A 27,596-nucleotide genomic window follows, 5' to 3' on the forward strand; every position below is an offset into this window, starting at 1 on the left:
AACCATTGGCCCTTGCGACCAGCACTCCGACTACCTGCGCTATATCAGAGTATGCAATCATGCAGTCCCACGCCGACATGTCCGCAACTGAACTGCATGCCGCGACCGGAAAGCCGCTCCCGCCTCCACGGTGCAAAGGGCAGGCCGGAACGGTGCGAAAATGAAAGTGAGTGTGTCAATTTCGACCTGGATCTGCGCGTGATGGTTTCACTGGCGGCTCACTCCGGTTCGGAGCAATGCGCCGACAAGGATTCAGGCCTGCTGGCACGCAACTATAATTGGCTCGAAGTTCAGGGCCTCTTTTCCGAGTTGATCGGGATGTGCGTCACCATTCATGATTATCGTTTTCATTTTCAGGATATGGTAATTGGGCGTTGTGCGGAAGGAGTTAAAGTGAGCTTCGTCCTTCTCTTCTACAGTTTTGGAGCATCGCATTTTCGACTATTTGATGTTAGTTACAGAGCATTGTCCGTTATCAGATATCTCACAACATCTGCCTAATATAGCACATTTATACGAAGAGCGATAATCTTCACATTTAACCTTTTGCACAATTGGAACTTATCTAACAGCACTGTCGTATTCTCGAGTAGATATATGTATTTGGTGCGCGGTGCGCTGGCGTCACCCATGCTCCATTGTTCTGGTGAATGGCGATGCCACGTTCTGGGCTCCGGGGAACTCGCAGTGAACTTGGTCGTGCAGTGGAATGGTTCGCAGGACATCATATTCACGACTGCGTGATTTGCAGGATCACGTTCATCTCATGATGCCAAAACCAGCTCAGATGATTGCGAAGTCGGCAGTGATAAAGACGGCAATCGTGACCAAAATTTCTGGGCCACCTTTTTACTGCCGTGCTGCTTATCCAAAGATTAGCCGTATTCTGGCAATCTTTGTAAACCCCACGCTATTCCCGGCTTCGTGCCGAGCCCCTGCTCTCAGCTCAGGGCTGAGTGACGTCAAGCTCGGCACGTTTCGGTCTTAAGTGCGTCAAAGCGGCGAACTTCACAGCACAAAAACTAATAACGGCAGCTGTTCCCAGCAGTGTGGGGACTACTCCGGCCAAAAATAGAGGTGCAGCGGGTACGATTCAGTCAAGAGTCGTGACAAAAGCCCTGCACGGTGCACCTTGTTCTCTGCGCATATCTGACGAAAACTGTATCTCCTTTGACCCTTCTCACCTGCCAAAATATCTAAAGCCAAGTCAGTTTTAGAAACGGTAAAAAGATCGCAACTCCGACAAAATCAAAATATCTTGATTCTTGATAGCGTTTGTGATAAGCGCGCGTGTTAACCCGCGCCCTGGTGGGGTCTGTTTATAACGCGACCTGGTGGGGGGGGGGGGGCTATTTTTTGCCCCCCTCGTATCTCCGAAACTACTGGATGGATCCGCAAAATTCAAACGGCGTTCGATAGCCCTTTCAAATTTGTCGAATTTAACCAAATTTCATTGACCTCGGGGTCACCGATGACGTCACAGGTCAGGTCAAAGATGAAATGTTTCACCGTTCACGGGTCTTCTAGGGAATGCGCTATAACACCGAAGGAAACGCATTTTGTCGAGAATCAGCGATAGGGCGTCAGGTGCCTAGTACATATGTTGCTATAAGAAGTCACTGACAATACCAGGTCAGGTCACAGGTCAGGTCACCAAGGGTCACAGGTCAGGTCACATGAACCTAACTTAGGTACTATGGTTGTGCGATGCATGTTTTATGGCCAATTTTTCATTTCCAACTCAATGGTGTTGGTTATAAGACTATCAGGTACGGCTTAGGTCACTTTCTGGTGAAGGTCAGGTCAAGGTCAAAAAAGGTCAAATTTTAAAGTTGATAGTTTTGCATAAAATGGGTATTGATTCGATGCAACTCGTCACGGGGAGTCTAATGGTGGTCTTTGTTTTGCGCTACGGGGTCTAGAATTGTTAAAATTGAGTTTGAAAATTTGACGTCATCAATTTTGAACAGTTTTTTCGCTATAACTTCGCCATAAAAGAAGGTATCAATCTGAAATTTGGTATGTGGATAGAAGGCGGTAAGAACTATCAAACATGTTCCGGTTTTTGCGAAATTCAAAAAACTTTTTGGATTTTTCGGCTATTATATTTAAAAATCTATTTTTTATTTTTGGGGGTCAAAATCCAAAAATTTCAAAAATCCGAGACAGCAGTTTTGTAGCCCTGTCAATTCTACAGCTTTTATGTCTTTATCGTTTTTCTGTATTTGCAAAGCTATAGGCCTGACAGCTCTTCCCGCGAAACCCTTTTTTGGGTCGAAAACGGCAGAACATGACGTCACTCTGACGTCATTTCTGGCCAACATATCATAGCCTTTGGAAAAATGTTTTGGTCACAATGTGTAAAATTGATGTCCGGGAGGGTACTGAAAGTTTGGTGACGATCGGCGCAGCGGTTCTGGAGATATATTGAAAAGTCTGGAGCGGGGGGGGGCAAAAAATAGCCCCCCCCCACCAGGGCGCGGGTTAATCTCCATGCATAGCAACAGAGCGTTTGCATCTGACAGATCAGTGTATGCCGCTGGCATTGTGTGTTTAAATATTTTTAAAATAACTAAAGAAGCTCCTAAATGCGGAACAACGTTCTTAAAAGACATTAGAGAAAAAAGTGCGATGATAGGTAGGTATTCTGCTTTCACTATGACAAGCTCAAGTGAGGTGCTCTCGGCCATGAGAATGGGGTGGCATCCAATTAGCAATGTCGTTATCCGACAATTTACCGACGGTCATTAAATCCGCCCCCGAACCAGTCCACAGACGCTGCTGGCTTCTGAGCCGATAATATGATCTGCGCTCCATCCTCTCACTACGTCATCGGTGAGAAACTTTTATCCGACCGAATCCGATTGCGGTGCTCCGCAGCTGTGCCGCTAACACCGCTACCGGTACCTGTCTACTGTCTAGAATCCCCCCGCTAGCCCATGGGGAGCCCGCCAGCTGGCGCGGTAGCCTCCCTCACCAGCATCACTGTCACCATTGCCTTCTACCGTCGGATAGATCCTCACCAGTTCCGACACCATCTCATCGTCACCCGACCGTCCTTGCCCCCCGCGTCGCGAGACGACCTCAGCGGTTGCGCCGCACCCGTGACGCCCTTGGCCGACGTGACGGGGTGTGCTAGTGTGCACTGTGGCGCACATACCGTTATACGCGACGGGGGAGGGTGCATGCAGCGGGGAGGGGTGGGGTGGCCGTACGGCCGGCCGTCCTTAGCGCACGAGGTCGGCTGTCACTCGGGTGGTCGGCGGGGACGTGTCGCCACCAGAGAGGGGGGGGGGGGCAGCGGCGCACGCCGTGTCAAAGCGAGTCACGTGACCGCTTCTTCATTGCGAGGCTGCAATGCCTGCGGCGGGGCTGCCCCTTCTCTGGCCAGCTGTGGTTGCGGCGAGGCTGCACAGTGGACGTGTCGGCCAACCGCCATGTCCAATCCATCATTCCTCTAACGACCGATGATTTAGTCGGAGCAGCTAACATGATGTCACCACTCGCCACCGCTGCTGAGCCTGACCGAGCCACAGGCTAGCCGTCAATGCTCGCTGCATATTGAACAAGTCATCGCGCCTAATCTGACTATCGGCTTGCTGCTATCGCGTGGGGAATGAAAGGCTGGCACCGCACGACCACGCTGTCATCTGGACATGGCGGCCGATTCCAATCATACGCTCTGCGGGAGGAGACAAATCACATGTTGAGCGGTCTGATTATCATGCGTTTTAAACAGAGAATCACTGCGATAGAGAAATTAACGGTACGGCCATAGCAGAAACGAAGGTTCTGTATCACAATCACATCAAACAAATTGCATCCGCCCAGAATCGATATTCATAGCACATTCAAATCCACTGCCTGCTGCCACAGATGAGTTACGAGGTACACGGCGTAGAGTTTGTACCCATCAGTAAACAGACATTTATCTTTCATTTTATGTCGCTCTTCACTTTCACGAGGCCGCGCCGCTGGTCACGGGCGGCCTGAGACCCCCTGCTCAGTATCGCGGGGCATTATGGAGTGTCCCGTGGTGGAACACGTGGAGATAGCACCGCAGGCCCCACAGGAGCTAAGCTTGCAAGATGATCCCAGCGTCGTGACTGCGAATGCGAGGCTCTACAGAACTACTGCGCCGAGGGCTTTCTGCTACGCCCCCGACAGGATAAAACCCTGGTAGGTACTAAGATGGCAGAGGCCTAGCAAGCCTCCCTTGTACACATTGATAGACAGCACCCCGATGTGACCCGTTGCCGCGCCTCCTGCTGGGACCGCGCAGTCGGCCGAGAGGAGGTCGCGGACCGCACCCCACGGCCCGGTGCACGGTGGTCGTCTCTCCGTGCTCGGCAGACGCTCGCGTGCACGGTGCACCACCGGCGACCCGTGCACGCTAAGGCGACCTGTGACCCGCGCCTCTCAGCCCGCCGACCGTGCGAACCAGCCCGGCCGCCGAGCACTAGCCGCGGCGAGACGCCGAGCTGGCGCCGCGCCGGTCCACAGAGCCAGTGCAGATGGTATCAGCGCCGACACCACTTGTCTGATACCATTAAATTAGACTTAAATTATCCGTGAATAGTGCGCGTTGCGAAATGGTCCGGTCCGGCTCGCGTGTAAGGCCGGCCCGACGTCTGATTGGTAGTTTATGGACGGCGGGTGACCCGGCGGGGCTGCCTGGCACACCATGCAGTGGTGCTGGGATCGGGACTGTGCAGAGCCGGGTGGGTTATAGCCCGGGTCACCGCTGGGATAGAGCGAGCTGCGCCAGCTCGGCGGGCGGCGACAGCTCTCCCTGATGCAATAGTGCAGCTCTGAGCTCTCGGTACCTACTGGGTGGCCGCAGGATGTCTGAACCGACCATGGCTAGCTAACTTGTGCTGCACGGGGACGTGACAAGGGGAAAAGAGGACCAACTGATGTTGGAGAGCTGAAAGCTGCAGCAATGCAGATCCGGCACCTGGCCGCATCAACTAGTATTTTAAGCAGAGTTCCAATGTTATGAACTTAGATAAGATGGGTAGGTATTTCCCTCGATCATTCCTTTTCCGTGTTATTTTACAAAGTGGAACTTTTTGGAATACCTCGCCTATGTGAGATTCCCACACTCTTTCTACAAGAGTCGGTCATGAGTATGACTCGCTGACCATTGGCCATGGATTATCGCCTGTTGGGTTTCACATTGCACGTTCAATCCAGCGTGATGTCATGTTGAGTAAGCCTGGTTATTTATGAACCGTCTGGCTAAGCGGGACCTACCGAGAGATTATACGCACAGTTAACAGCATCCCACCCATGAATAACATCTATTTCTGCAGGCGTCTGCGAATGCCTAAAGCCCCCGGAAGCCAGACATCCGTGCCGGAGCTCTGAATCTGTGACGTCATACCCGGAGTCTCTCCCGGACCTCGTCTCCGGCTGATCTCCGCCTCCGGCGCCCCCAGAGCGCCACAAACACCGACTGACACTGCTGAATGCATGTCCGTAAATACGGCGGTCTGCGCTGCGGTGCTCCGTAAATACTGGGCCAAAGCGAGGAACGGACAACTTCAGGGGTGAGCTCAGATCGCAAACCGTTTGAGGCGGCCGCTCTTGCAGGTAAGGACCCCGTCCCTGCTGAGGTGGCCAAATTGACAGGCTGTCACGTGCGCTCGATGCGTCACCGCCGTCGTGTCAGCCTGTCACCGGAGAGGAGCGTCAACAAGCAGGTCCAGTTTGACTTGGCGCTCCTCGGGTATGGCTCGGGATTTTCGGGGCGCGTTGGGTGACGTCGGGTGGTCTAGGGGCCCGGCAGGGATTGTAGCTGGACGAAGCATGGGGTGGGGTCGCGCTGACGGCACCATGGAGCCTGAAACTTCTTCCTATTGGGGGCGAGCGGTTCTCGAACGACGCACTAGTCGGCTGAGACTGAGCCGACAGGCGCTGAGATTGTGACCTTTGGAGACAGGAAACAGTTCGTGATGCGCTCGTCCTTTGGGGTCATAAGTCTGTTCCTGAGACACACTGGAGTCGAGCTCACAGGCACTGCGACTCTAACAGCCTTAGGGAAACAGGAAACGGTTCGTGAGTGACACACGAACTGCCCTGGTCGACTAGTACAGAGAAGATAAGTGTGACCTCTGAGGGACAGGAAGCGCCTCTCGAGCGGCTCACTAACCGCGGGCGTTGAGTCGACCGGAGACGGACGGGGCGGATGTCCTGCCTCGTGCAGCTCCGTGCCGACTGGCCATTCCTCAGAGGACACGTCACCCTGCGCCATAGACCGGAGATGGTCCGAGAAGCACTCCAGCGCCGCCACGGCTGCCGGGGACGTGCACATACACACAGGAAGAGACGGAAGACGCTCTCATCTGAGTCATACTGGCATACGACCGTGATGACTTGAGAATTGAGATCATGGATGCGTTGAGTCTATGACTCGCCTCAAGACGAGTAGAGCCTAAACGTGACAGACAAAATATATGCTAAAATGTAATGCATCTCCCACGTATTATCTTAGAATTTAGATGGTAGGTAACCTGAAATTCGACACTTACCTATAATGGATGAATGCAATAATGCGCTCCGTTGATAGTTTATCTTTATACCCGGGGCTATCGATGTTTGCAGGGAAACGATGATATGCCAGCCGATTATTTTTAGGTCTTCCAGGTTCAAATCATGAGATTAGCCCATCGACTCATAGCATACTACGGCTTCGCTATTAACGGCAAAAATAGACGAGACATTCATCACCACACGTTTTAGCACCACATTAGTTCATAAATTGACAGCATCTCCCGATGCTGTTTATGAGCCAAACCTTGGCCAAATTTCCGTAGGAAGCTGTTAAAAGCCAACGAGATGTTTGTGTTTTCCAGCAGATTGTGTACGGATCAACCCAAGATATAACACATCACCCGAACCTATAATCGGGCTAATAGCATATCATCTGGATCTGATCAACCGGGAAGCGCCCCCGGGCCTTATAGGTCGACACCAAAAGAGATCGTTACGATTGGATTAGTCGTCATGCTTACCTAAGGTAATGGCTGTATTGCGGTCGTGAAGGTGATGTGCTGTGGTCCAAACCAGTCACTCGACCAGACCCATGTGTTCATACAGGGTGACACAAAAAAACGGTCATCACCAAATTTCAAATAACTTCGGAAGTTTTATTCAGATCATCACCAAACTTCGGCCACTTAAGGTCACACTTATGTAGCATACATCCACCAAGTTTCAAGTCTTCACTACGAATACTTTTAGTACAGTGTGTGTTTTACTGACGCTCCACAATGTGCTCCAGGTGAGCGCCACGGCGCTGCAGGGCGTAGGCACACTTGCATCCGGCGGGCAAAGTTGTCGATAACCCGATGGCTGTGCACTTTACAGAGTGCAATGGCCTCTGGAGACAGTGCTCAGGGGGTGTGCTACCCCTGAAACGTTATTCTTATCGGGTTATCGACAACTTTGCCCGCCGGATGCAGGTGTGCCTACGCCCTGCAGCGCCGGGGCGCTCACCTGGAGCACATTGTGGAGCGTCCGTAAAACACACACTGTACTAAAAGTATTCGTTGTGAAGACTTGAAACTTGGTGGATGTCTGCTACATAGGTGTGACCTAAAGTGGCCGAAGTTTGGTGATGATCTGAATAAAACTTCCGAAGTTATTCGAATTTTGGTGATGACCGTTTTTTTGTGTCACCCTGTATTTTTATTCTTCCTGGTGTTTCCCTTGGGTAGTATAAATTTTGTCTGCGGTATGGATGGACTCCTCACATGGAAAAAGATCTGCGTCCGGCGGTTAGCGTACGACTGAAATAGACCCTGCGCCTGTCTTTAGTCCGCTGAAAACTGGTTGAAACGGCACAGGCCCGGCTCGGGCTCTCTTTCCAAACAATGGCTCGTCAGCGCGGCAGCTGTCGACAGGCGTTCGGCGCCGCTGATAGGCCCGGAGCGGCGCCGATGAGCGATGGTGCGCCATGGGACCAGAGCGACGGGCCGTGAGGACTGAGGGATCGTAAAAAATGACAGCTGAAGAGTAGCTCTCAGACTCACTCTCACACTACTTCCTCCTCCGATAACCTGCTTCCCCTCCATTCCTCACTCCCTCCTCTCTCCTCTCTCTCTCTCTCTCTCTCGCTCGCTCTCTCTTTCTCCCTCTGGCCTCCTCTCCTCTCTCTCTTTGTTTTTCTCCCTCTGGCCTCTTCTCCTCTCTCTCTCTCTCTCTTTATTTTTCTCCCTCTGGCCTCCTCTCCCTTTGTCTTTCTCCTCTCCTCTCGTCTCATGTCTTTTCTCTTATGTTTTATTACCGTCGTCTCGCATGCAAGGTCCATTAATGATGAATTGGTGAGTATAATTCAACTCGTCATCGTCCCTGAACATCGCTTAAAAAGCGTCCCTTCGCTAAAGCGTGGCATGCCACTGTCGCTGACCGATTGGTGGTCACCGCGACCCATCGTGATGTCAGCTCGAGGTAATAAAGCCACCGCTCACGGCCGGGGTTCGTGAACACCGATCGACGACTGACACCTCCGGTCGGTAGCCGTTCACTCACGACAGAAACCATGCAGAACAGAAGCCGTCGCAAACAGGAAAGCGACTCGCACGACCCAGCAACAAGGTGGCAGGGCGCGGCCGTTTGTCAAAGTTGTCCGCGTGCAGTGTTCGTGAGGTCGCTGCTTCATCATTTCCGTTTTCCTTCCCAAAAATAACTTTCCTCATCTTGTTTCAAATATTTGTCGGACGTACCTAATTCAATTTAATCGATCGACTCCATGCCAAGTGACTCAGCTGACATGTTGAATAGGATACCTATTGAACAAAGTCAATCATCTTCAGGAACGTGGATTAAAGTCAGCGTGTTTCCAAAATCACAACCAACTTTCTAGGTGCTCACTGGTTAGGTAGGAAAGGAAGACATACCATGGAAGTGCCCACTTGGTAGATAGGTGGGTTGGTAAGCGAAATTGCGACGCGTGTAAGAGCATATACGGACTAAGACCAGTTTCGCCAGATGCAGAAACAGTAAGTAAACCGTTTTTACTTTCAAAAGCTCATCAACTTGCTACCTACTCACTTAATGATACCTAAATGATAAAAGTAAATATGGCATGGAATGACTTTGTAAATATGTCAGTAAAAGGATCATGAGGGGATCTTACTTGCCCGAACGAGTATCCTATATACAAAATAAAAAGGATCGTGTTCACTGGTTATCCTGACGCATTGCTTTTTTCAATCACAACACCATCGAAAACATACGGCTCATAACACGAAACAGAGCTCTTCAAAATTCATGTTCGATCATCATCAACTAAACGTTTAGCAAGGGACACGTTATTTTGAGCAGCAAAACAACACCAGCCACGAAGCAAACTATAGCCAGAACATCGGCAGCCGATAAACGGTGAGGAGAGCACAAACAACTGTGATGCAGACGGACAAACGAAATTGCAATGATACACAACAAGGAGGTCATCCCAAAACGCCGCCTTAGTCACTCAGGGTCGTGTGAAAAACACATGCTTTATATCGTCTATTTCATTATAAACGCAAGTCTGAAGCAAACTCCTTTCAAATCGAATTGCGGAGCCAAATTGAGCGGTGTGAAAATACTAATGCCGTATGATTGAGGGACACTCATGCATAGAAGAACCTAACAAGATTCTCCTCTAAAGGAAGGTCGATTGATTGTAAATTTCAAAAATCGTACTCGAGAGCACACGGACAAAGGAACGGAGTGAAGTAAAAGGGATTTCTCTCAAGTTCGTGCGGCTCGACCGACACGCTCGTGCATGATTATCGTGAAGCAACTTCCTCCAATAGCGGCATTATCTCTGAAATTGATGTGTTTTCCGTGCAGCATTCAGCCGGATATTGTTCCTGAGAGAACCGTCTGGAAAGCCTCGCATCCCGGTATAGGTAAGCGTCTGCAGAGTGTGATGGGATGATGTGTAACCTTACATTCGATGAACGACCGGGGCTCGCTGATAGCGGCTCAATGACAGTCGTTGGCCCAGAACTGAACCCCGTGCTTTTCGCATAACTATAGGGGTCAGACTGGAGAAACACAATACACACAGACATGGGACACCTGCGGTTGGTCTCGACAGTCACATGTCAGCTCAGCTGCAGAGTAATCGAGTGCACATTCGACCGCGCCCATGACCATGAGGAGGATCGACTTACACAACACACATGGCTGGGACCAGTGGGCACAAAGCTGCAGAACGATAGGACCAGTGGCGGTCTGGGAACAGACTGCGAGGCTGTCACACAGTTGCACCAGACGCGGTCTCGGTCCACATGAACCCAGCAACTCGGAAGGACCCGGCCGGTGCCCTGCGGTCAGCTGGGGCCATGTTTCCAGGTTGGGGTCGGCGGACCGCCGGCCACAGCCCGGTCAAATATAGCGCTCACCTGAGACGCTGCCGAGGCTGAGGACGGTCCACCAGGGGCTGCGCTTTCCGGGCGGCTTATGCGGGCCGCGACGACCGTCTCCGTTCTCCGACTCGTCTGTCACATAGACCTGGACGGCGTGTGGCTGCAGCGGGTCGGAGCCGCGCCGCCCCAGCCCGTGGTCCTCCGTGCTGGTTAGCATGGCGGCGAGCGGAGCCCGACACGGGCGGTACTGACACTGGGTCACGACCACAGCACCGACACCGGGTGTAACTAATTCACTGAGCCGGCACGAAACACTGTTTTGTCACCAACACCACACCACCACAGCACCAGCGTCCGCCGCCCGGTCGGCAGCAGCTGGGGCGGCACGTACTCCCGGGCCGCGAGTCGAGACCCTTCTGACGTGCCGCGCCGCTCCGCCGCCCGGGCGCCGCCGTCACTTCCCCGCACGCCGCGCCGGCCGGCCGGGCGGTGGGCGCCGCGAGCTGGGTCGGCGCGGAGAGCTCACACGCGCCGCCCCCGCGCCGGTCGTAGCGGCGGGCGCCCACCCCCACCCCCGCCATGCCGATAGTCTGAGCGCATTGTGTCAAAAGGGTCCCCAGCTTTTCTAGAACCTGTAGTAATTTGAGGCGAGCGTCTTTGCGGAAGTGTATTTATAAATAACCTTGCGAATATTTTTCAGTCACCTAAGGTCGATAGTTAGTTTTCAGCTTCCGGGGGGCAAAAGTGTCAAAATTACTATTTTCACTGGAAATGTTTTTATGCTCATAACTTTACTCGGGATCGAAAAACTTACATTTTTATCCGCATTGTGTTTGTCCTCTAGCCGCATCGAATGAACTATAATTTAACCTAAGGACAAGTTCATGACCGAACGGGAAAAGGTCTTTGAGCTGAACACATTTAAGGGTTTTCATTTATCTAGGTCGCCTATATCATAAGCTACTGTCGATTGATTAATGGTGACCTATAGTGACCTAGTTTGACCTCAGGGATATACGTTGGGTAATGGGTTACGTGTGCATTTTTATTCGGTATTCAATATTATTTTTGCGCGATCTTCCAGGGCTGGAAGTGCATATGAGTTGTGTCCGAAAAAAGAGCAGTTCAGTTAGGTACCTATCTACTATTGATCGGATACCTTCAATTGAGAGCTCGTGAAATTGACCTGACTAGGTCAACGATGCTTAAAATCCGTGATAAACGTTAGATACCTACATTTATTCGTAACAATCGCCTTTTTCGATCATTGCAAATTTCAAAGCAATCGTTCCGTCTGTGATATCTGGCTATGGTTAATTTTCAAATACTTCTTGAGGTTGGGTAACATGACGTGACCGTTACCTTGCCCTGAGTGACCTGGGTCTGAGATTTTCGAACCACGTGCAGAGAAGATGCATCATAAGGTAGGCCGGCCTACGTCACATGTGGGGTAGGCCGGCACGAGGCTGCAGCCTCGTGGGATGGGACAAAATAAATAAAGTGTAAACGGTCCCGGCGTGGGGAAGTCAATTGTCTTTCAATTTCAGTTTTTTAACTCCATGGCCATGGGCTTGATATGAATTGCTTCCTTTTAGCTCAATCTAGTCAATAATCCTCTTAGGAGATCGAGCAAAGTGATAGTAAGGAGAGGGAGGTGAGCCATTAAGGACGAGTCAAGGAGTCAACTTGACTCCTTGACTCGTCCTTAAGGACGATTTTCCATCTCTAACTGGGCGCATGGCTCTTGGAGCTCTCGTTTTTGGCAGGATTTTTTTCTTCTTCTCTGGAATGGTTCAAAACGTGAATATACGGCAAAGATTTTGCCAGAATCGTGATTCCCTCGTCGCTGTAGCGGTCCTTAAGTCGCTGTAGCGGTCCTTCAGTCGCTGGAGCCTGGAACCATGGATTATGGTGAGCATTTACTTTTTCTTGAGGTGAAGTCACTATGACGGGATTTGGTGACCTGACTTCGAATGACTTGGGCTTAACGATGAACGAGCTTAATATGACTTTGGCATGCTCCGGTATAAGTCCGTCTAACCGGCAATATCCGAGAAAATAGTGCATGAGCAGGAAATTGCTTAGCAGAACATTCAGCAGAAAGCGAGGCGCAAGGCGAGGCGGAGTGAAGCTGGGAGGCCATAAATGCGTGACACATCGCTAGAACCCTGTCATCAGACGGTGCTTCTTCCCGCTGTGTAGCACTCTTCTTTCGCTGGCGGGGAACCCACTCCACGGCGCAGCGATGACGCTCATTAAAAATCCGTCAGACGGCGCCAGCTGAGTCCACAGACCCCCCCTCCAGGGAGACGCACCTCCCCTCGGGGGAGTGTGCTCATTACCGTACTGTGTGAGGCACGGCGCGGCTGCGTATTCAGTAAACCCGCTGCCACTTCCACACAAAGACGCGCATCCATGCAAAGACCTCAGAAGGAAACGGCACTCGCTAACGCTGACGCCGGGGCAGGACAGGAGAGGAAAAGGTCAAGGGTGGCAGGCAGCAGTTGCCGTCACGATCAGCTGAACAGGTACCGCTGGGGTCCTGTGACGTGCATGATCAATGAAACGCACGAGCTAGGTCGGGTGCCAAAGCCACGCTGATCTCAAATCTGTAGACTTACCAACACAAACACTGTTGGGCGGAACAAACTGGAAATAAGAAGTTATTCCCCGGCTGTAACGTTGTTATAGATACTAGATATGCAAATTGCAGCGGTGAACAGAACAGTCGCCTGCTCCTTAAGACGTCTTTGCTCTGCTGATTCTTGAGCAAGAGAAGTAACGAGGTAGACTGACAATATTTTATCCGTGACGTTACGTAAATAGACCTCATCATCTGATATGAGGCAGATTTGCTCCATGAATGCTTATCTCGGAGATGAATGCATCCACTCCCATTTCAAAAGTCATGCGCCTATTGCTACAAAAGTGTCCCTGCATGACACTAAGCGTCACAGCGAATCCTGTCGTGAAACACAGCGGTGCTCATTACAAAGCAGACTAATATCTTTCCCAGCGGCACACCGTTACGAAGCTGTCAACTCAGAGCAGCATGATGCGAGGAGCGGAGCTTGCATGTCGATGGCCCACTGGTGAAATGACATTGTGCACTGCACAACATACAGCATTGGACAACGGACATGTGCAATGAACACGACAGACGGCACAAGTACATATAGGTCCTGTTAGCGAACCGGTCCCCGAATTCAGCGTCATGCTAAAATCTTGGCCGATATTCTTTAAGTTAAGTGATATTTACGAGCATCCACCTGTATTTAATGGCTGAGACCACGACTGCACGTAAATGGCATACAAGACGCACCCAGCGACCCGGTGCTCGGGGGTGGGTGGTTCCCCAATCTTTCCAGACTACAAACCCCACCATGCACACGCTCCACCCGCACCTAATGCCCGCGGCGCCGCCGCCCTAGGTCCCGCACCACTCACTGGCAAGAACAAAGCACCGCAGAGCGCTCGCTACAACATATCACAACCACGACCGCCGCCACGGCGCCGGCGAAGGCAATAACAAACATCGCGCCGCGTTGGTCAGGTCTATAACGTAAAAGAAACGGCACTGAATCACTCACAGACACACGGGCGAAATGCGCTGTCCGGACTATTGCACTCTGTCTAGAGGGAGGCGGCGAGGGGACGTCCACCTGTTAGATCGGATTCGGGCGTTACCGGTTGGGAGGACGTGAGACTGGCTCAGACAGACCAGCCGCACACGCTACAACGGTACCTCGTTTATACGGCGGATTAAATATGTCACAAATAAGACTGCAACGACAAAACACAATCACACATACACCATTCAGTAAACTTCTCCCAGGAGAATAAGATCAACCCGAACTCGATGACTAAATAAGCTCAAAGTAACCGATCGGGAAAGCTAAACACCAATCCACCTAACACTGTTCAGCATGTAGATCACCAGTTAAACACTGACCTATGAAAGAGATGTCTTGCGCCAGCTAAACCAGGCTCAACCTTCACTGACCGAACTTGACTCAACCAGGGTATCCACTGACGTGACTCAAGGGCGAGTCATAGTCATGGATGTCTTTGCACCTCAGCATTGCACTCCTCAGGAACCACTGGCACTCACGACATCCTGCTGAGCTGATCCCGCGACCTCGCTCAGACCTGTCTCAGTTGTGACCTGTACCTGTAGTCCATACCTGCTCCTGTCTGAGGCAGCCGAGGCGCCTTCAATCTCCATCAAAACCCCCTATCGCCGGCAGGTGCAGGGCCCATAGTCGGCCCGTTTTGCGCCCAGAGGACGGACCTAACCCGGCCTGGCCTGGACGCATGACACGGTGCATTCAAAGCGTGCCGTCGAGCGCGCAACCAAGTCCGTTCAACGGTGAACACAGATCGTCAACTGAACACAGATAGACGTCACCCTCGGTGGACGTGAACGCGACGATTGGGGGCCGCCAGAGGACGGACCGATGTCCCCCTGGCGGTCGCGGTCGCGCGCGGAATGCATCCTGAGGTATCACAGAGAGATACAAGCCGACACTACGATCGGCATCTCTGACCGAACGTTACACACTACACGTCATGAGCGACTACACCACGAGTCGCGGTAGTCAGTCACCGCCGGCACAGTCCTGACTCCTACGAGTCAGCACAGTCCTGACTCCTACGAGTCACTGAGCCAGTTGCCGGCTACGGGCTGGACTTGCGTCCACTCTTCGCGCCTTGCCGACCCGGCGGCGACTCCAACCAGCCTGACTGGCATCTCGACCATCACTACTGACCTAGATTATAACCCAAATCACACCTATAGGTCCCCAACGTACCACCTACATCTTTTTGCCGGCTTTGGGCGGACGTGACACGCCGTTTCGCTTACGGCGTTTGTTGTTTCTGGATGGTCGCCGCCGACCGGAGGCGGCTTCAAAGAGAGGTTCGCTCTCCGAGTCGGTCTCTGAGGCCATCAGGCTGCTGGCAGAGTGGCCGCCGTCTGTCGGGGATTCAGAGGATTGTTAAGAAGGGTCAACAGACAACAGACAGTCAGGAAAGGTCAGCAGACAGCCAGAGGGATCAACAGGGGCAACACGTCGTAACAAAAGATCAGCAAAGTCAGCAGATGCTCCAAGAAAGCCAAACTATAAATTACGAGAAGGAAAACCAACCGGTAGCACAAGGCAAAATAGGTGTACCAAGAAGAGGCGATAAACTCAGTAAACATTGCGGAAAGTGGTGTACATTCTTCTCTAGCAACACAGCTTCGCACTGAACAACGGTATGCACCAATCTCGCTAACGGTTCCCCATCTCCTCCCATGCTCGACTCATCTCTTTCCCAAACAGCCAGCCTCCCCTGACACTGTGTTCTACCCACCGACCTCCGCGCGACACCTACTTTTGGGCAGCATCTGTAGTCCCTCAGGATCGCTGACGGGCGTGTAGCGCGCGCGGCGGGTCCGTCTCAGTCCGGAGCCGACTCCGGCGGAGCCACAGCGGCGACGCAGCAGGCAGATGGCCGCCCACACGGCCACGCCCAGCGCGACGACCAGCGAGAACGAGATGATGATGACGTACAGAACGCTCCAGTCTGTGGAGGGGGAGAGGATGTGGAATCATATATAGCGCTACGTCTGGTGACGGGGAGGGGATAGGTATTTACACACGGCGCTCCAGTCTAGTGGGAAGGGGAGAATTAGAGAATTATACACAGTGTTCCAGTCTGGTGGAGAGTGGGACAATGCGGAATTATACACCAAGCTCCAAACGTCTACTGGGAAGGGGACAAGATGGTATCATACACAAGCTAACGCTCCAGTCTTCGGAATAAATCACTCCACTACAGTCATGGTGAGGCTTCAGTATAAATCGTTCCAGTGAAACTCATGATGAGAATGCCGTATTGGTACGCGGTTAAAGTTACACGCTAGCGCGAGAAGCAATGGGAGCACGGTTGGGCGGGGGGGGGGGGGCGCAGATATCGGGCTGCTGCAAACGAAATGTCAGAGGTTAGGCTGGCGTGCAGCGGGTTCAACTGCAGGGGGAACGGATCAGAATTCAGAGGTGGATGTCTCAATACTGAGAATAGAGCGGTTAGATCAGGTAGCTTCCAAGGATGGAAGGGGACCGCAAATATTGATTCCCAGAATGTAAATGACAGCTAGCATCGAAGTATGCGACGAGACGAATACTCAGCCAGGAGACAGATAACACAGCCTGTCATGCATTTTCTGCAAATCGGCCGTGCCTACGTAACATCGTAATATAGTCGGTCACCCACCAGACGTACATGTTTGCCTTTGAAAGCACTGGAAGTGCCTGCATACAACACTAAGGCCGGCATTTTATCGCTCACCCATGAGACCTAGTGGCGTGCTCACATACCCGACAGACACACGCTACCCATGCCCCAGCTTCCCACACCCTCCACTCACCACAGTTCGCCTGTCCATCGCTGCCGAGCCTCTTGAAGAAGTTCTCCGTCCAGAATCGGTCGCAGACACAGAGTCGCGTGGTCTCGTCACACCGTCCGTGACCTGAGCACGGGTTCTGGCAGGTGACTGTGTCTAGGAGGAGGACGGCGTGGTCCAGCGCCGACGGGTCCGAGCGGAGGTGAGCGCGCAGAGCGGATACGACCGACACGCCGGGCAGCATCTGAGGTAGAGAAAGGGGAGTTAAAGACAGGAACAGTATCTACCGCCAAAACACACACCGGGCAGCATTTGAGGTAGAGGGAGGCCGGGGGTTAGATAGAGGAGGAACATAACCATCACAATCGACACACACATGACACAACAGCGTCTATGGCAACAGAGGGGAGGTTTAAAGCAGACGATGGTAGTTTGGGGATAGCTGCTCAAACGAAATGCATTGTAGGAGCAGGGAGAGATAACACCACCGACAACTAATAACATCTAAGTCAAGAATGGTGAATAAGATATCACACTGAACACATTGATAGATAACTGATCCTCATATTCCACATCATGTGGATATGAAAGGGGAATGTTTTTTGATACCCAATCTTAGGATAACATCCGGGACAAGAGAGCCCGCCCGGCCTGGCAAAGCGCGTCAGCTTCTGTCGTCATCTGCCCATTTTGTATCTGCCTGATTACCAGTTTTACGCAGTTTATCAATCTCCGGTAATTTGCTACTACAAATGACCTTTCCTATACGGTTGCCTGTCCAACAACGCGTAATAAAATAAGCCCTTGCTATGTGGTTAGCATCTCCTCAAACCAGTATGGGCGGTAAAATGTAAATGACATGGATTTTCAGCGCGCCCCTCCTGAGCAGGATAATTGTACTTCTGGCATTTTCACATAAGCCGTGCAACCGTCACGTCCAGTCATTATCTCCGATATACCGCTGGATTGGACCAAGCCTGTAACTGACCTTTATCTGCGGTTTGGCGCCGTCTGACAGGGTAGTCTCAGACGCAGTGAGCTCCACCAGAAGGTGCCCAGTGCGGGGCTCAGCCGACCAGCGCAGCAGACGCACCTGTACGTCCCCGCTGGAGGGTACCAGGAGAGCCACCTTTCGCACCAGGGCCTCCTGCTGCGCCTGGGTCCACTGGAACACACACATAGGGAGGGAGTGTTACACAGGGTACCGGGAGGGCCACCTTCCGTATCAGGACCTCCTGCTGCGCCTGGGTCCACTGAAACATACAGGAGGAGGGAGTGTTATACACTTAGCGCCCAGAGGATAATTATAATGGAAACCAGTAGCGTCATCTACTGACCACAGCAGACCCAAATATGTAACGGAATCTGCCTTCAAATCTATAAATTAATTTTCTAGGAAGCACATTAATCGGAAATGAAAACTCATGGGCTGGTGATCACTTGCAGCAGGACGCACAATTAACTGAAAACTAATTATTTCATCACACAGCACACGATGTGTACAGTGTTTGGTCATAACAATACCACAAATAACTAGACAATACCCACACTCATATCATGATAGCTTGGAGTGAAAAATAGCTCAACCATCCCCGCCCAGCAGTGATGTTGCACAGCGTACCTGTCCGAATGGGACGTCGAGCTCGACCCTGATCTGGCTGTCGATGTACGGGTCCTCCTGGATGACCACGGAGACGGTGTCGCGCGCCGTGGCGCCCTGCTCGTCGGTGACGGTCAGGTGGAACCGGTACAACCCGGCGACCATGTCCACCAGCTGGTGGACAGAGCGGGGGAGGAGGGGTGTCAGGTGGAACCGGTACAACCCGGCGACCATGTCCACCAGCTGGCGAGCGGAGTAGGGAGGGTCACCGTAGGAACAGGGGGTCATGTGCACCACCAGAGGGCTACGGGCTAATTACGTATTATGCGTGACTGGGTATACTTCGTGCATTACTGTTAAGAAGTGCAGGATTTTGGTGAAAGCTGACGCTCAGTAATACATACCGTAAAAATCAATATAGTTATCAGTAAACCATAAGACAAAAAAAGTCCGAGGTAACTGAAATGCAAGGGATCGCGGCTAGCCAATCGGGCAATACAGCTCTAAAAGAAGAACAACGACAAAAGACACCCCTAACGCCGTACCAACATGCAATCATTTTTCACTGCTCTGACTTTCCTAACTACACGTCCCGCTAGACCCCTAGCCTTTGCTCTCATACTTCCCTTGCACCACTCCCACTCCTCATTAACAGGGAGCAAACCGCATACAAGTCCCCGCCTCCTCACCTGCAGCGAGCAGGCCGTGTCCGTATCGCCCACCACCCGGCCGGCGGCCAGACTGCTGCCGTCCCTGCTCCACTTCCAGCTGACGATACGGACGTCGTCCGATGACCGGGAGCCGTTCAGGGTGACCACAGAGACGGGCAGGTGCACCGTCAGGTCACCGCCAGCGTCCGCCACCGGCGGCGCGTTCGTCGCTGGAAGGAGGGGGGGGGGGGCAGAGTGGTTAGACATACCAGTGACGGTGCATCTGTTAGGTACTGGGATTGTCTGATGATTGAAATATGAGTGACAACTCACGGTAAGCCCAAACACTGCATGAGGACTCCTCCTCTTGAGATTTCTATGCGCATTAGTTGTTTAGTCTCAACTATTACCTGGTACCGCTATTATATTTTGTTCTGTTATATCATTGGCAAATACAGTATCACCCTCTCACCCTCATAAAACGATAAATACAGACTATACCCCACACAAGACACTTAACCCGCGCCCCGTTGGGCTCTGCCGAGCAACGCGCCCGGTTGGGGGGGGGGCATTTTGGCCCCCCCCCCCCTAAGATCTCGAGAACCACGCAACATAGCGACAAGCGGTAAACGGCGTTGGATAGCCCCAACGGGGAACTATCTTGTGACCCAATTTTATTGACCTAGGTCAAACCGATGACGTCACAGGTCAGGTCAAAGGTCCAATTTTCACCGTTTACGGGCACTTCAAGAAATGCGTTGTAAAATCGAGTAAAATGCATTTCATTGAAAATCATCGATGGGGAAATGTTCTTCAAACACATATTTTGCTATTTGAGGTCACTGATACCAGGTCAGGTCACAGAGGTCAGGTCACGGGGGGGTCACAATATGAAAGTGTCGTGTGATACATGTTTTATGGTCCATTTTACATGACAAATGCGATTATATGGGTCAGGCAGCCTTTGGGGCCAGCTTAGATCACGTTTTGGTCAAGGTCAGGTCAAGGTCAGGTCAAGGTCAGGTCAAATTAGGTCAAATTTCAAAGTTAATATTTTTGCATAAAATGGGTATCGAATCGATGCAGCTCGTCACGGGGAGTTCAATGGTGGTCTTTGTTTTGCCGTACGAGGTCTAGAATTGCTAAAAATTGAGTTCAAAAATTTGACGTCATCATTTTTGAACAGTTTTTTCGCTATAACTTGGCCAAAAAACGAGATATCGATCTGAAATTTGGTATGTATATAGAAGAGCGCTGGGACTATCACATATATTCCGGTTTTTTCGAAATTCGGAAAATTTTTGGATTTTTTCAAAGTTTTTCTAAAAAAAATAATTTTTTGATTTTTTTTGGTCAAAAACCAAAAATTTTGAAAATCCGAGATAGCAGTTTTGTAGCGCCGCCTTTTGTCTACTAGACCATATAAAGAACTTTGAAATTGCTTGATAACTGTAGATTTGGTGAGCGTTTCAAGATTGCATGTTTTTTGCTCATTTTTGCTCGAACATGACCTCAGTTTGACCTCAATAACTCCTGACCTAAGGTGACCTAAGACTTGAAATTTGGTGTGAAGGTGTCAAATTGATGCCCGGGAAGGTACTGAAAATTTGGCGGCGCTGCGCGCCGCCGTTTTCTTGCTATTCAGGAAAAACCACAGGGGGGGCCAAAATGGCCCCCCCCCCCAACGGGGCGAGAGTTAACAGGACGAAGCCGCCCATCCTTCAATCGGTGTAAAGCAAGTCAGCCCCGAACCGTGTATTGTACACGAGCAGCTCACCCACCCTGGATGACGGTGACGTTGGTCAGCGCGCTGCTGTTGCTGGCGTCGTCCCAGACGGTCAGACGGAACACGTACAGGCCGCGCGTCAGAGACGTGGCGTTCGCCACCGGCTGCGTCGAGTTGACGATCTTGGAGGTGGTCGGGCCGCTGCGACAAAAAGATGGGGACGATATTAGGTGCAGTCAGATGCAGTTGCTGCCTGACTGGCGTCCGCAGGATAAGGGTGTCAAAAAATGTTGTATGAGAGCTCATATTGGAAGCTCTTCCAACGCGCCATGAACAACAATCCAAAACATGTTATAGAATAGGTGGAGTCTGCGGGATTTAATAATGATCCTATTCGGATCCAGCACCACCTGACCTCCACTGATTCTGGACCGACTCCGACGTCCTGTTCTCCGGCCGCTAGTGGCGCACCCGCAGCTAAATTCACGGCGGCCCCTCAGAGCCTTCCTCCCACGGCAAGCAGACCACTGCACCCACCACTTACACACCCATGACCCAGCTGACCACGAACTATCCATAGCTCCCGGTAACCACACCAAATTGTGCTCAGCTGGTGAACTTCCTTATCGCGCACTGACCCACCTGATCTGCTCCCAGAGCCAGCTGGTGACACGCAGGTTGTCGTGGCTGCCGGAGCCGTCCAGAACGGCCCAGGTGCGCGGCAGCGTCAGCGTCTGATTCTTGCCCGCCACGGCTGTTGAAAGACGCGAGACGTAAAGTTTCAGTGCACATAGTTAGTGAAACGACATAACACAGGCTGGGGGATGTCGCCAAGAGAACACAGATTACAAGTCACAGCTATGCGAGTCAACACATGATTCCAGACACAGATTCCAGAGAGAAAATGAAACGGATGGCTGGAGTTGGACTTCCATGAAATGCATTTGAGACTGAAGAAAAGCAAGCAATTTCAATGAAAATCACTATATAAAGTGTCGCCACAAAACGTTTCCATTTTCTGGAGGCGATAGTGACCACTGCGTGTCAGTTTCTTCCTCACCGGTTGGAGGAGTGTTGGGCTGCGATTTCACCACCACCAGCACACTGTCCGTGCTCGTATGCTCGGCCGAGTCGGTCACCTTCAGTATAAACTCGTAGACGCCCTTCTCAAGGTTGGACAGATGCAGAAACGGTTTGTGGGTATCCTGTCAACAATCCGATAAACATTAAAACCATCGCCGGAGACTGACTCGGAGAATTCCGCTCCCACATGATGAAGGCTGCAACACAGCTTTAATATTTACATTTCTAATATAGCAAGAGTCCATACAGGGTTCAATTTCCACCTCCTATCGAGTGGAAGGTACAGATTGAATACGACCTTATGATACGGACAGACCACCGTCGCTACTTGAACTGTGCTATCAACTAGGTCAGCGCATCAAGCACAAGGAAAGCCTAGACTTTAAACCACCTACGTTGTAATGCTGTGATCGGTAATCATCAAGGAAAAAAAGAAATAAAATGATTTAAAGAAAAGGAAACAGCCATTGCATATAGCGCCTGCGAAGTGCGAGTGTGAAAAATACAGACGTGCTTCATGTAAGATGACGATCATTAACGATGACCCACGATGCAGTTATGCGAATTGTGCCGTAATTACCTGCATATCGACGGCTCTATCCTCAGAGCCCGGTGCCTTGGTCCACTCGTACGAGACAATGCCCTTGTCGTCTGTGCTGGCGTTTCCGTACAGTGTTACTGCATTCTGCCGCAGAGAATGGGTAGAAATGTAGCGGGTTAACTGAGGACACGATATCGGGTTGATAAGCAGCATAGCATCTTCATCGATTATTCCCCGATTAAAATATTTGAGCTTAGGGCAATTACCTACTCATCACATGTCGCCAGTGCGTTCGACTCGTACCGTGGCCCATCTAAGGCATCAATGGAACGAGGCCATCGCCACAGTCTACTAGACACAAACATCGGTCCCATTCCATTTCATAGCTATTCCATTTTATAGCTATCAACGACTCGCTCTCAGAGCCGTTATCGTCAGTCTTAGCCCGAGTCAGCAACACTTACTAAATGACCAGTGACCAGAGTACACAACACTGCTGAGAGCGTTGCCTCGGCCAACATAAACTTCAATAACACACTGACTTTTCTTTACATGACAACTACAGATATATTCGTGATATATTCTATATATAGACATAGATATATCTTAAAGATAGCGACTGAGCATCAAAGGGCGACTCACCGTGGGCAGGTAGACGACCACGTCTTCGCCTGCGTTGGCCTGTGGCGCATAGTCGACCTCCTTCAGCACTATGATGTGCGCGTCCGCGGAGGAGCTCAGATGTTCGGCGTCCTCGACCGTCAGCCTGCGGCACACACAACGTGAAATTAACAATACAGCAAGCATTTACACAGGCATTTATATTTTGGTTGGTGCCTTGCAAACACCGGCAGCTGCCTGTCCGAACGTGGTCTAGACAGGGCACATGCATTTCATAGCACACACTAATTCTGTGAGAAATTTGATGTGTAACAAGTCTTGCTCACAGACATCATTCAAGGGCAGCACAATCAAATTGATCAGAATCAGTTATAAAACAAAACACATACTTTTTAATGGATCACTGCGGGCTACAAGCACTGATAACTTCTACCCTGACTAGGCCTGAGCTACTTCTCGGGTTCTATGGAGCTTTCTATCTCTCCCACTAACGGCGCAGTCGGTAGTGGGAGACTCCATACGGCCAAAACTGACCGTATGGTGTAGTTGCCGGGCGTCAGGTTCTCCAGCTGCAGTGTGGCGGCGCGCGGCAGCTCCTGTCCGGGCCAGGTCAGCGGTGCCGCCACCACCTCCCAGTTGTAGACCAGCTGGTCCGACGGCAGATCGTCAGTCGAGTCGGATCCCTCCAGCAGCGCCTTCGAGTTGGGCAAGTAGAGCGTCTGGTTGACCGGCGAGACCACGGCCACCGGCGGCTGGTTCACCCGGGGAGCTGGCAGCGGCCGAGCACAGAATGGTCAGCAGAAGGCCGAACACTGAATGGTCGGAGGGACTCGGGGAGAAAGAGGTCGTACCCGCGGCAGATGTATGATCATATACAGCTACTTCGCTGTCTTTATGAATAAATATCTCGTCTCTTCACGTCAGTCTATTCGTTCGCCTATGTCTTCGTTCATCTGCCCGTCCGTTCACTTCCATTTCAGTCCATCTGTCCGTCCTCTCACCTTCCAGTCAGTCCATCTGTCTGTCTGCCCCTATTCGTCAGTCCGTCCGTTCGTTAAAGTTCGTTTGATCATTTGTCCGTCCTGTCACTCTTCAGTTGATCAGTTCGTCCGTTCTTATCCGCCCGTCTGTCCGTTTCTATCGAGCATTTCGTTCGTCCGCTGTTTCATATACGTGTCTATCCACCCGCCTGTTCCTCCACTCATGCGTCCACTCGTTCGTCCGGCCTTCAGTCACTTCTTTCATCTGTTCGTCCTCCTTCCTCATTCTGTCCTTCCATTATACTCTAAATCCATCCATATCCTCCCGTATCCCGCGGCTCACCAGGTTTAACGGTGACATTGGCCACGGTCCTTCCCAGGGAGTGACGTCCCTCCACATCCAGCTGGAACACGTACACGCCGGCGGTGAGGTGCCGCAGCTTGAACTGCGCCTGGGCTGCGTCACTCATGGACGCTCCGTCTGCCACCGGGGTGGATACCTCCGGTAGCAGCTGCCACATGTAGGTGTATGACTCGCCTGGCCGCGGGGAGGAGGTCAGGTCAGTGAGGTAAACATGGTGTACTTGTGAGTCAGATAACTAGTGAGAAATGCAACGAAAAAAAACTTCAGTTTGAGCGTCGTACGCTGTCATACGACAGAGTCGGGAGGAGCACGAAATAAGCGAACACAAACAGCTTTGTGCCCGCGTTATAACCCTCCAATCCATGGACAACGATTGACTGCCTGCCAGCCTCATGACCAATGGAACACTCGAGACATCTCAGCCGCTCCTTACCGTCTGCCGGCGGCGGGTCGACGACCGCCTCCAGCCGGACGTCACTCTCCGGCAGCGTGATGGTCTTGTTGACCACACGGACGGCCAGCGGCGCTGCCGTGGAGACGGTGGGCGGCGGTGGCTCGGTGGAGGCGGCGGCGGCGGCCGGCGGGCCGCACTGGCCGCCCTCCCCCAGCACCTGACCCGGCGGACACCGGCACACGCCCGCCTCCGGCCGGTCGGGCAGCGGCTCGCACTGCTGTGACGGCGGGCAGGCGGCGCTCACAGACGGCTCGCACGGCTGGCCGGTGGCGTCCCGGGACGGAGACGGTGGGGGTGATGCAGACGAACTGTCGCTGGGGAGACGGACAGACAGACACAGTTCAGTCAAGAGCTGGGAATACGGAGATCATGCACAGGCGTACCAATTTGCAAACTAAAGCGAACAGCGGTTATGGTGTAAAATGTACATGAAATAGACTCAGCACATTCATTCATTCTTAACAAAACAGTATAGAATAGAAAAGTGGCATATACCTTGGCCCTAACTCAGGTGCCTAACTGAGGTGCATCGTTTCTTATTTGAGGGCAAATACCCACAACCTCTCTGCATTTTTTTTTTGGGGCCTTAGGGTGCATCAACAGCAGTCATTAACCCCAATCCCTCCAGTCCAGCTCACCTGGCCAGCAGTGCGGCAGTGGCCGGCAGCTCAGCGGCAGACCGCTCCCAGCTGATCAGCCACACCTTCTGCTTGTGACTGCGGTGACGCTTAGGTAGAGTGTCACAGCCATCCCGTCCGCAGGCCAGCAGCACACACTCGTCCCCTTCCAGAACAGCCAGCCGGCAGCGGGGCTGACCGCAGCACAGGTGGGGACAGCTAGCAGTAGCTGAGGCTGTGCTGATGTTGGCTAGCTTCGTCAGGCTCGGCGAGGTGAGATCAAGACGGCGACCTGATTGAACGGCCGCTGAGCAGCCGGCTGGCAGAGGGGTCTCTGTGACTGAACTGGCAGCTAGGGTGGTCTGTGCCCCAGACAGTTGGCAGCTGGCAGCCAGCAGCAGGCAAAGCCACATTGCTGCTTGACACTGCAACAAGGCAGGATCTGGTCAGTTATTGCCTACCTACCAGAAAAATTAGATAGGTGGTAAAAGATACCACACCACACTTCAAAACAATGAAAACATAGTGGCAAAAATGACAAACCACAAGAGCCTGAAGTCATATCTGCTTTCTACCATGCGAGTTCCACCAATGAGACACCAGGAAATTACAGCATGCTGATAAAAGAAAAAAGCCAGCAAACAGCCATCTGTAAATTCATGAGACCATTCACTGACAATCAACAGGGGACATATTGCTGATTTCCATGCAGTATTTAATGCATATCTTGCCTCTTCCTTGCGGTGTTTGGGCTTCTATAATTAGTATGCAATGTTTCTGCCATTATTTGGTCACATTACAGTTCATGTCTTTTTAGTCCTAAATGGAGTCATAATAGCAATAGTATGTCATGACCCACAGCAAATGGGTAACTATTATCTGCAGTCCAGGCACCAGTCAGAATACACATTTTTACTTGTCATTCTGATTCAGGCTTGCAGGCCCTTACCTCAGTTGGGGAAACTACGAGGCGAAGATCCAAAAATTGATCAGCCAATCAATGGCTGGAGTGGGTGGGGGCTGGGGCGATGACCATATATGGTCATAAAATCAGAAAACTTCCTCTTTTCCATGCATCCTAGCATTCAAATAAAAAATAGGGCATTATAATGTTTTTAACCACACAAGGCCTACACTCACTCGGTGCACAATGCACTGGCCGCTCTAAATCACAGAGTTAGGACAAGGTCAAACAGTGATTGGCAAATATGGCGGATTGAAACAGACGTGCCAAAAAATGTAAGCACCACCATGGTTTTAAAATGCCATTAATTTCATTATTTTGCATATTGTTTTTCCAATTCAAATTGTGGTTAGATTATCATTTTAAAACTACATATCTTTATTTATTGTAATGAAATTAAATCTTATAACAATTTTCTTTCAAAATATCAATCCATTTATGGAATGGCCAGCTGATTGTGACGCCCACAACCCGCAGAAAAGCTGTTTTTCTATCATCATTTTGGAGTGAATTCGTCAAATTTAATTGAATCACGTTAATTCTTAGTGGGAAATGGAAGCCTTTTCTCCGATAAGTGGACGGGATACCGCAAGTACAGGCAGGTTATACCGTTTTTCACGGCCGTGTCCCGTAGAAGCGAGGGCTGCATTTATGCCCATATATGGTCATCAAAAGTCCATTTATTGACCAATCCATTTTTATCTTCGCCTCGTAGTTTCCCCAACTGACCTTCATAACAGAAGACTGCCAATTTCAGTGCATGCAGTATGTACATAATTTGGGATATTTTAGAAGGCGGGCGGTAGGTCGGTTAATGACTCCACATCCTGATCATAAGCAAGCAAACAAGCTGATCTCTAACATGAAAGGTTACTTAAACTTCCATGCAAGCTTCCATGCATCAAAAAACATTAAAATAATTAAGAATAACTATGAATCTCACCATCTCTCATTCTTCAAGCAGCAGCACAGTTTAATCTCACACAAATTTGGCGCATGGGAGTCAAAATAATCACTGGTATGCGGCATTCCTGACGCAGTCAAAATAAGTGTTTTCAAGAATATCAGTATTTCTTTAAGTACCATACTTTTTCGCTTTTAGTTTTAATCTTTTCAACAGAATTTTCGAATGATCAGAGATAAATTTAAATGATCAAAAACCCAGAAAAGTAACAAATTTTTAATTGCAATTTATACGTAATCCCTCAATGTTTTTGGTTACCGCTAGGGGCCGACCTTACTTT

General features: G+C 51.1%; 2 protein-coding genes across 3 annotated transcripts in view; both read right to left on the reverse strand.

The window, feature by feature from the left end:
- Positions 1-10,855, reverse strand: part of LOC122394330 (transient receptor potential channel pyrexia-like) — a 37,134-nt gene extending 26,279 nt beyond the window's left edge. The window contains exon 1 of the mRNA XM_043391119.1: positions 10,401-10,855. Coding sequence (XP_043247054.1) covers positions 10,401-10,581 — 181 coding nt within the window. The 5' untranslated portion in view covers positions 10,582-10,855. The remainder of the gene's footprint in view (positions 1-10,400) is intronic.
- Positions 10,856-13,618: 2,763 nt separating this feature from the next.
- On the reverse strand, positions 13,619-27,362 carry LOC122394331 (dyslexia-associated protein KIAA0319-like protein). Of its 2 annotated transcripts, none has more exons than XM_043391123.1 (16): positions 27,296-27,362; positions 25,410-25,813; positions 24,751-25,085; positions 24,297-24,491; positions 23,508-23,742; positions 22,995-23,118; positions 22,392-22,496; positions 21,789-21,933; positions 21,371-21,482; positions 20,784-20,929; positions 19,042-19,232; positions 18,374-18,526; positions 17,741-17,917; positions 16,777-16,996; positions 15,741-15,932; positions 13,619-15,339 (listed from the first exon to the last, which is right to left on the reverse strand). In XM_043391123.1, the coding sequence occupies exons 1-16, from the start codon at positions 27,296-27,298 to the stop codon at positions 15,179-15,181; spliced, it is 2,898 nt and encodes a 965-aa protein (XP_043247058.1). In that variant the 5' UTR covers positions 27,299-27,362; the 3' UTR covers positions 13,619-15,178. The 2 variants fall into 2 exon arrangements, with proteins under 2 accessions (XP_043247058.1, XP_043247056.1); XM_043391121.1 differs by having other exon boundaries at positions 27,082-27,338.
- Positions 27,363-27,596: the final 234 nt, after the last annotated feature.

The sequence above is a fragment of the Amphibalanus amphitrite genome, unplaced genomic scaffold (genome assembly GCF_019059575.1).
Source record: "Amphibalanus amphitrite isolate SeventyFive unplaced genomic scaffold, NRLGWU_Aamphi_draft 000585F_arrow, whole genome shotgun sequence".
Taxonomy (NCBI): domain Eukaryota; kingdom Metazoa; phylum Arthropoda; class Thecostraca; order Balanomorpha; family Balanidae; genus Amphibalanus; species Amphibalanus amphitrite.